Source organism: Pteropus vampyrus, unplaced genomic scaffold, assembly GCF_000151845.1.
Source record: "Pteropus vampyrus isolate Shadow unplaced genomic scaffold, Pvam_2.0 Scaffold261, whole genome shotgun sequence".
In the NCBI taxonomy this organism is placed as follows: domain Eukaryota; kingdom Metazoa; phylum Chordata; class Mammalia; order Chiroptera; family Pteropodidae; genus Pteropus; species Pteropus vampyrus.
In genome coordinates, this window is record NW_011889042.1 from 2,078,140 (window position 1) to 2,088,798 (window position 10,659).

A 10,659-nucleotide genomic window follows, 5' to 3' on the forward strand; every position below is an offset into this window, starting at 1 on the left:
TAGCTAGCTAGCTAGCTATATAATCTCATTAGAGAAGATAACTTAAAGCAATTTAAATTATTCTGTTCCCCAGTCTGTGACAGGAGGAAAGATTTTGCATTTTAAAGTTGTAAGAGACTTTTGAGATTATAGTAAAAAGACATCATATTATAGAACAGGAAGAGTAAGCCATGACAAATCCAGGGGGATAGGATTTAGATAAAGCTAGTATATGGAGAAGCAGTACCCTCGGACTTGGTAACAGGAAAAATGATGAGAAGCACAACAAAACTTAAGATAAATTCTCCTGATTTTGCTGACATAACTCCAGTTATATACATAAAAATGGCTCAAAAAATTACATAAAATCAATATGGATAAGTAATGTCTTTCATGGGGTTTAACTTTTCAAGTTCCCTGTCTTAGATCAGATTACAGGTTCAGGTCTGTACAAATTTACTGGCTAGACACACAATCCCATTTATAAACAGCAGCCAGTGTAACAGTTGTTTCATTTTCTCCTTTTCTTTTTCTCGCCAAGATTAATTAGCATTACACACAGTATGCTCTTTGTTACAAATGTCTTCTTTCAGCTTGGAACTATAATATCTTTTCATCATCCAAAACTCTAATCTAGTTTTTTCAGTTATACAGAAGCCAAACACTATTTGTAACACTTCAGATAAACTACATAAAAAAGTAATTTTGATAAAATAGAAACAACTATCACAAGTGGATGCTTCGTGTATACTATCTTCACTTTGCAAATCATCATCGCTTTAAAGATAAACTGTAAAAGAAAATAATACTCTTATATACTTACTGTTGAAAGGCTGCCATTGTATTCTCTAAATTTTCTCCAGCACCTGTGAAAACATTAAATTTAAACTTCATTTACTTAGCTACTTTGAATATTTTATTTTTTCATAAATTCATTTTAGTAAGATAATATCTAGTGCATCTTGACGTTTAGATATTATGTAGATATCACAAGTGTTTTAAAGAGTGTAATGTTATTTCAAATTGTTTTTTAGCTGCACCAGGAAGAATCAAAGATCAAAACAGCTACGGCAATGCAGGAGAGTTAGAAGAACCTAAACATGATTTTTAAACTATAATATCTGCTTGTCATAGAAAAGACAGAAGAGGACTTGGTACATATACACTTCCTTAGAGTTAAACTATCCTCCTCTGTATCCCCCACAGTCTCTTATGTATCTCTCTATTAATGCATTTACCATGTTATAGCATAAATTATTTATGTGCCTCTCTCCTTCCTTTCCCATGAATCACTTAAAATAAGTGATTGTGTTTTAATCACCTTGGCTGAAGGCAATAGAGTGTAGTAGTTGAAAGTGGAACTCTGGAGTTAGGATCTCTAAAACCATTTGATGTTTGTGTGACCCTAGGAAAGTTACCTAACCTCTCTGTTAGGCTGAACTACTTTATCTCTAAGAATGAGGATAATGATGGCACCTATCTCGTAGGATTGGTATTATTAAATGAATTAACGTGTCAAGTGCCATATGTCATCAATTTGAAAAATGATACCTTTTCTCTTTTTAACATCTCCGAAGTTGGGGTGCATTTGACAATGGATGGTAACAGTTTAATTGGTAAATTTTCTCTTAGCAGTACATAAAATTTGTACATCTTATAATTAATGGCATTAAATTCAATGTAATAGTGAATAGTTGATAAAACTAAAGAATTATTGCTATTATTACTACTATTGCCATTAATATAGTAACTAGTGTTTGGTGAATGTCTATTGCCTGAAGTCATGACATGTCATATGCCTGGAACATTCTCTTCACCACAGCCTCCCAATCTTTCTTAACCTTAATTCTAGAACAAATTCAGTCTCAACTCCTCCAGGAAAGCACTTTCTTATCACTTCAGATTACAATGATTCTTATTACAGACAAGAGTTAATTGAACTGGAGCTTCCAATCATTTTGGTCTCTGGCCTTTTTTACAGACTCCCTCATAAAGCTTTTGATTATGTGGGTTATATCCATTAATAAATACACATTAAAAAATGACTTCTTAAATTTTTATTTAAAAATAACAATAAACCCATTTCATTTTAACATTTTACGAAAAAATAACTTATCTTCCAAAAACTTTAACGAGAGGAGTAGCACTGTTTTACATTTTTGCAAATCTCTTTAATGTTAGGCTTAATAGAAGGCAGCTAGATTCTCATATCTGTTTCACACATATATGTCAACCTTCACACAGATACATATTTGGGAATGAAAGATTTTTCTTTGAAATTGCACCCAAATTCAACAAGTGCTTGTTTTTTAAAAGTAAGTTGCAATGTGGAATTTGAATCTTATCTATGACCTTTTCATACTCTATTGTCTATCTAATAGATAAAACTCTATTATCTATTGGTCCATTACTCATGAATAGGTCTTTCACTCATGCATGGTTTTATAATATCATGCACTGGTCTTTTGGAAATTATTGATTCACTAAATTATGCTGATCTTCTAATCATTAACAGTTAATTATACAACATTTTTTAAAATCACAATCGCTAATACCTAATCTCATCAGGAAAATCTTTAAGAATTGGAAAGCTATCAAGATCACAGTGGAGGATACAAGTTTTCCAAAATTCTAATTTTTGCTTAAAAGCTCAAATTTAATGATTGGCATTGCCTTCATAGAAGGCAGCTAGATTAATGACAGACTAATTTTACTAATTTCAAAAAATATATCTGCCAAATATTCGAGTCTGAATACCCAGTTTGTCAGTTTTTTTTAAGTAAAAATGGTGTTCTGTGGGGGAAAAAAGTTAATTCAGCTCACAATTCAAATGACTGCGTAAGTGCTTTTTTCTCAAGACAACCATCATCATATGTTGGTATAGAGCAAAAGTGTTTTCTTTGTACTTCCAATTTTGTCACACAGAATATTAAAAGTTATATGTACTCAAGGGTTGAAATTTAATAAAATTAATAATTTTTACTACCACATCAAAGATAGTCTTAAGTAAAACTGCCTATTTTTTAAAACAGTGAGTGTGTGATAGTGAAGAATACAAATGGCTTCTAGTACACTTGGCACCACTGCTTTCAGTCATGGTAGAGACTGCAATTTTACCCACTACTGCTCTTGCACCATCGGCACAAATGTCAATAAAGTGAAAAAGATAAATAATGTTTTATGAAAACAGTTTTGACCTTGCAGTCCAATGAAAAGGTCTCGGGGACTCCCAGACCACACTTTGAAAACCACTGTCTTAAATAATGACGATAAACATCAGGAAGGAGGAAGGAGGAAAGAAACAAAGGAATCTTCCTATGATTCTACAAACGTTCTGTATCTCGACCTAAGTGGTGGCTACCTGGCTGTGCACATGTATTTTTTTAATTAAGCTGTACACTTAAGGTTAGTGCTACTACATGCATGCTACACCCAAATTTTTAAAAAATGACTTTAGTTCTAAGTCTGATTATTTTTGCATTCCGCTATATTAAACTAAACCCTGAGAAGGCATTTTGAAAGCAAGTATTGAGGGGAACATCTATCCCTCACTATGTGTTTCCACGCATGGGAGAAAAATTCCACTCAAGAACACTTTTAACTCTTCTTTACTCTCTCATACACTCATACTCATGGAAGCAGAAGTGACTTACAAGAAAGAACAGTCAGTCCATCTGCAACCCAACTCTTCACAGTTCTCTTAATTTGCAGTGGCCCACCTTCAGAAGGAACAAAATTTCTGCTCATTATTACACAATGTTTGCCAGGGCAAGCCCTACCAATGTAAACAAAAGGCCTCCAGTTTTAGGGTTAAGTTCAATTTAGAGAGAGCATTATATAGTACACATTCAGCACTATTAATCATAAAGTTAATGTTTTCACTTCCATCTTTCTGATGCCAAGATTTTATTTCTCAACAAGTTCCAGACTTGCAAAGGGAAAGTAAGTAGTGTTTTTATTAGCCTTCTCAAATTCCAATAGCAAGGGTTCTGTAATATACGTCTTTTAGAATATTCCACAAAATAGTGTTCAATAAATATTATATTTGAAATGATATATCTGAATTTTGTTTCAAAATAATCTGGGTGAGAAGAATTGGCAAGGATACAGATGAAACAAAACTGAGTATGAGTTGATAATTGCTTGTATCTGGGTGACGAGTTCTTAAGAGTTTTACTACTTTTGGATATGTATGAAATATACCATTATAAAAAGTTCAAAAGATACTTATTGTTTGATCTTTCGGTTTGGGGGAAAAAAAGGAAAAAGATAGGGTAAAGATTTGGTACTCTGAAATCAATTTCCCACAGTTAATATAATTATCACTAATATTTAAATTGAAAATCTGCCTATTTGTCTTTTATGTCTGCTTTCCATATTAATTTTAATTCATTTAAATCTAAGAGCTTAAGCATGCAAACATTGTTACTTGAGATCTTGAATCTATTTTATAAGTTTATAAAATTACATAGCAATACTAAAATATTGAAAAGGTGGTCTATTACTAAGATATTAATAATAAACAGAAGCTGGATACTGTGCTTAGCACTCTAAATTTCATTAAAAACCCCATAACCATGGTAAGTATTACTACCTCCAGAAAATAATTGAGTAATGTCACATAACCAACAAGAGGAACTGGGATTTGACCATGAGCAGTATGATTTCAGATCCTACCCTTTTTACCAAAAACTGTGCTGCAGCTCCTATACTGCCATACATGTAACAACTTTATTTCAGTTTTACAGGTAAATTGTTCATATTGGTCCTCATTCCCATATTCTTCTATTTGTCTGTAAAGCTTGAAGATAAATTCCACAACAATAATACTAGCAAATTACTTGTTAGATTCATATGGTGAAAGCCTGGAGAGTAACTATGGGACTCATTAAGAAGTATGCCATTCCTCCCCAAGGAATTATTTGGTGTTAAGTCTTCTCTCACGAAATGGTTTAAATTCCTTTTCTTTCCAATTATCATCACATCATTCACAGAAGCGCGCTTGCCATTAACTTTGCTTCTCCCTCGATAAGCAACTTAAACAATGCATGGCTTTGCAAATAACAATTCTACATACAAACAAAAGTTTAATTTTAATTAGTTATATATCTTGTCATAATTTCAATAATTTTCCTATAATTATATTTAATTTTTCTAAATTTCTATAGCTTTATATATATGTGTATATATAATATATATATTCTCATTGCTGAAAGTAAGTACACTTGATTTTGCTTTAAGCAGGAAAGTACTATTAAGTAAATGATAAATAACTATATTACTAATATAATATCAGTAGGAATGAGTGAGCCACTTGGAAAAGTCCTTAGTGACAAGTGAAGAAGAGTCCCTGAAAATAGGAATGAGAGAACAAGAGCTGAAGAGAAAGAATCAATACTCTGACACAGAACATGTTTCAGGGTACAACTGCAAAATGCTACTTCCAGTGACACTTTGGGACTCAAATTGATGCCTCGATTTTCTCCGTGAACAACCAATTAAAGTTTAGGACCCAGAAGCAACCAGTGTCCAAGAGCAATTTTTACCCTCAAACTTACCACCTGTCAAATCAATCTAGGGCAGGATGCCCATACTGTGACAGTACTCTGCCTTGATTCCGAGGGTGAAAGATTAGGAGAGAAGGTTAAGATTTGATCAGTTGGTGATATTTAATTCTTTGGCCACTAAACCCTAATAAATAGACCTCTTTTAAAAAAGCCTGTTGCTTAATCCAACTGACCCATAGAGACAGGTTAGGGAGTTATTTCCATGCTATCCTATCTCTAGCTAACTCAGTGACATCTGAAATAAATGTATATACAGTATAATTCTAAATGTAGGACAATATGTACTCAAAGGATATACTTCAAAATATTAACAGAGATTATTTCCAGAGAGTAAAGTTTAGGAACTATTTTTTCTTTTCTCATTTCCATATTTTCCAAATTTTCTACAATGAACATGAGTTACTTATGCAACTGAAAAAATATTAATAAAATTCATAATTTCATAGAGAAATTAAGCAAATGGCTTTGAGAGTATTACACGCTTTCTATTTAATTCAAGGGAATATATCTTTGGTCCTACTGGTGTTTCATCAATACACTGTAGTTATAAAAAGTGTTCTTGGTCAAATAAATTTGGGAAACACATGGAAAATATCTAGCATGCAGTAGATAATCGGCAGACAAAAAGCTATTATTTTAATTATATGTTAGTATCTGTACTAAAGGCTAAAGACACAAGAATAAAATCTAAAACTTGGCCTTGAGGAACTCAGTCTAGTAACGGAAGCAGACGTATTAATATATCCCATTACAATATAATGCAATACAACGTATGCTTTAAAGAAGTAAGAACAAAGTAAGCCTACAGCATTTAATTTTTGAAACAGAGTATTTTCCACCTTCAAGGGCAATCAATCTCAGAAAAGGCAAAAGTGTTCACTAAAACATAAGTATAGGGTGATCTCGTCTTTCTCAATCAACCCAAAGCTCTACTGCAAACTACAAATGTGGATCTCCTGTATCCATGCTTATATCTCCAAACAATTTTACAATTTTCAAAGTGCTTTTTAATACACCTAATTCTCCTAACAACCCAAAGAGAAGCAAAGCAAACAGTCTCCATTTGTAGATAAGGAAACGCAAGCTTGTTCTCAAGGCTAATTAGTGGTAGGTCCAGAAACTGACTCAGGTGATGATGCTCTTATAACAGACATAATATAGTACACATTAAGAGTTTCAGGTTATAGCAATTCATTAAACACATGTACTTTAAACACATGTAACGATCAATGTTTCCATCTTGGAATGGTCATAAATCTGGTTTACAGGAAATAGCAGGTATTTGCAGTTAGAGCAATAGAGAATTAACCCAAATGTTAGTGATATCCAGAGAGACTAATGATTGCTGTTATTAGTGTCCAAGAAAAAAATGAAAAGCAAGCAAGGAGGTGACTCCTCTGTAGTCTATTATTTTCCAGAAACTTAGTACCTTGAGTTACAAAGTGTTTTTTAATATATTCCTCCTCTATCACTCTGATTCAACTGTTATTTGGTACACATACTCACCAAAAGTGGATTAAGAACACACAGAAACTTACTGCAATGCTTTAGACCATCACAACAAGTAGATTTTGAGCCTGCAGATATTTAACAAGATTATTTCTTCTAAAATAAAATTTAGATCATCCATAATGACAGTTTAGATAGCTTTTTAGAAGACCTAGTTTTGTTTTGTTTTGAGTTTTTAGTAAGCACACTTTTCTTTTTTTTTAAGTCAGTAAACACAACTACAGTGTGTACTACTATCTCCAGAACAGGACAACCACCATTGAAAATTGCTTCTACAGCAATGACTCAAAACACTAAAAGTTGGTTTTTGGCTTTAATGGTTGAAGGCTCATTCGTAGTCACATGTCATCCTACAGTTTAGTTATGTGTCTATTAAAATTCAGATAAATCAAACAAGGAATAACATGGCATTTAGCTGGTGACTCCTTAAAACCTTTGATGTTCTTCAGGAGTGGAAGACCAGCATAATCACTGAAGTCACTCTTTAGTACTATGTTTAGTACTGTGATAAAATTACACAGATTATACAGAAGAATGCTAATGTATTTCTGTGATATTTAAAACCTCATTCCTGGCCAATTCTTGTTAGAAGAGTTATAGTTCTAAATCAAGTTTTAGACTGAAAATTTAGAAATTGACCATTTCTAGTATTAAACTATAAACTCTAAGCAATTTTAACCTAGGTTAACATTCATTTCTAAAGAACTCTGAGTTAAAATTGATTGAAATAATCTAATTTCACATTTTATACATCAGGCTTAAAATGAAATAGACACTTATTTCTCAATAATGAAGAAGCAAAGATTTGGCCTGCTCTCTGGGAAATCAGAAGGTAGACTATCTAGGCTCCTTTTAGCAAGACATTTTTCCAAAAGGAAACTTTTTTGTTTTCTTTAAACAATACTGTACTGTCATAAACTAAATCATCTTTCTGTCTTTTGGAAATCTATGTGTCACTGTTGGGGTGGAGGAACTAAAAAAAAAAAATACAGGTGCAAGGTTTGCAGCCTTGGGAACCAGGACTCTCCAGTTTTTGTCCCAATCCAGCCCAAGCTCTAATTGTGACCCTGGAAAGTGTACGCGTTTCTGGGACTCAGTTTCTCTCTCTTCTCAATCGTCATGCTCAGAGTGGGGGGTGGAGGTTGGACTGGCTGCAGCACGTTCCAGGTTCACGCAGTTCCTCAGCCCTTGGAAGATCCCAGGATCGCCCCCCACCCCCACAAACTCAAACATTGGCTCGCTGGGAGCAGTCTGTTCCTGGTTACCGCGCCCGGGTATCCCCCGGCTCTGCCTCGCGCTTCCCGCTTGTTCCTTGCTGCTAGGTAGGCACATTGCGATCGCCCTTCCATCTGCCGAGAAAACGCTCCATCTACCGTTCATTCTCACCCTGGTCCTTCCTCCTCCTGAGAATTCCTGACACCACTGCACTTGAGATCCTCACCCTGGCTCTGTCTCAAGACCCCTTTCCTTCTCGTTGCAGACTCCTCCTTCACAACGCCTTCACCTCTAGGGCAGCCTCCTCTTCACACATCCCCATGCTTCCTCAAACTCTCACGTATTTCCACCCGCCAGCCTTCTGCCGAGCGCCAGAGGATCAAAAAAAAAAAAAAAAAAAAGCCTCCCCCATCCCCGCCATCGGGTTCTGGGGACCCCTCTCACCTCCACGGTGAGAGATGTGTTTACTGAGGAATCGCTGCTTCTTTCTCTGGTGCAGCAAGGTCGGGTATTTGAGCAACAAGAATGAGGTCACCAAGTACCCTCCCAGGGTGGAGAGAAGGTAAAAAGCCGCGGTGGACGACATCTCAGCCACCGTATGGAAAGTCTCCCACCGCCGGGGCCTCTGAATTCCGCTTCGGCGGTCGCAACGGCTGCGGCGGCGGCGGCGGCGGCGACGGCGGCTGCTGGAGGTCTTCCCGCCCCCAGCCGGTGCCAGCGGTGCAGCGCACTTGTCCGCCGGCCCACGACGCAGGCGCAGCCGGACCCAGGAGCCCCGGCAACAAAAGGGCCCCCGCACGCAGGCGCGCTCCGGCTGCTGGGTAGAAGCCCGCAGAGGACCTGTAACCAGTTTCTGTCACCTAGCTTTGTGGTCGGCCCCGAAGCTCCAAACTGAGGCGAAAGCTTGGAAACCTGCCAGTGCCTTCGGCATCACTCGGGCAGAGAAGGCTAGTCAAGAAGAGCCTTCAGGAAGTCCTGACATAATTAGAAGATCCACATCAAAAAGGAAAGATTCCAGCGCAGAGTCTTAGCCCCAACTCTAAGGAATGCAAATCAGTTACCCATAGAGGACTTAGAGCTTGCTAAAACCAGTAATAAAGCTATCCATTTCTCTAGCCAAGAAAGAACTTTTCCTATTGTCACACATAACCATAAAAAGGTACTAGTTTATCAGTCAAATATTTGAGGGATGGCCTCCTTTCTCATTGGTGTTGAAATGCAATTCCCAGGCCTTGTAATTGGATAGACAGTCAAGAAATATTTGTCAACTTACAAGTCCATTTAAAATAAGGAAACGTTGACAAGACTATAGGTTATCACTTAAAAGTCTCAGGAAGACCGGAAACGAAATTCCAGAAGGCCCAACCAGTTTCCCCTTCATTCCACGCATTCCAAACTACTAAAACTTGATAAGAGCCATATTTTAAATGCAAAAGAATTAACCATGGGCTGGGGGAGAAATTTCGGCAACAGCATATTTCCCACTGAAGTGGAATGCAGAGTGATTATTTAAAATCTTGTGATTCTTGACTCTAGGCTTAAGCAAATTACTCTCTTCCATTTATTTGTAAAATGAGAATTTTTTTACTAAATGATAAACTTCAACTCTCACATTCTGTTAATTATCTTGTTTCCCCCAAATTCTAGTTTCCTTTAAGAGGAGTAAATAAAATTTAGAAAAAATTCTTGAAAAGAGTGGCCTTTATTAGATTTTAAAAAGTAACTAAAAAAGATTTTTGCATCAATTTACCATCAGTAGTAGTCTATCTCTTGATCTAACACCAAAATACCCAAAGGAATGGTAAAGCCTTTGTAGAAAAAAAAATTTAAGTATAAATATTTCTAAATACAACTGTAGGGGTTCAGAACAAGTCACCCCAAGAGGTGCTACTCTGCATGCAGATTATTTCAACCTGAAAATAATCAAGGTTTGTTATGGTGCGAATGATTCTAAGACCCACGGAGCCAATTGAGATTAATTATGAGCCTTTATTAGCTTTATTAGCCGGCCAGCGATTGACTCTCTACCACGCAGGGTTAGAGGAGTTCAGCCCCGGGGTTTGAGAGTGAGGCAGTTATAAAACCCAGAACAAGCAAGCAGAATTCAGAAGCAGAAGTTGGCCATTAGCATAATACATTACCTAGTACCACACCCTGGTTAACAAGTAAGTGGATTACGGAAGCAGACATTGACCATCTATGTGTCTTATACAGTACACCTCCTAAACCACACCCAAGCAAGTAGGACAACTTCTGGTATCTAAAGATATTTCTTCCCTGTAACTGACTTAGCTAGTTGGCTCATTTGAAAATTTTCTACCCTTAACAGGTTCAGAATGCTCAGGAAGAAACTTTGGCCTTCCCCCTTATGACCTAAAAGAATTTAAGG

At 36.2% G+C, this 10,659-nt stretch overlaps 1 protein-coding gene across 1 annotated transcript in view; it reads right to left on the reverse strand.

Moving 5' to 3' along the window:
• GDPD1 (glycerophosphodiester phosphodiesterase domain containing 1) overlaps positions 1-9,424 on the reverse strand; it is a 37,758-nt gene extending 28,334 nt beyond the window's left edge. The window contains exons 1-2 of the mRNA XM_011375059.2: positions 8,715-9,424; positions 803-845 (exon numbers count right to left, since the gene is read on the reverse strand). Coding sequence (XP_011373361.1) covers positions 803-845; positions 8,715-8,856 — 185 coding nt within the window. The 5' untranslated portion in view covers positions 8,857-9,424. The remainder of the gene's footprint in view (positions 1-802; positions 846-8,714) is intronic.
• Between the last annotated feature and the right edge of the window lie 1,235 nt (positions 9,425-10,659).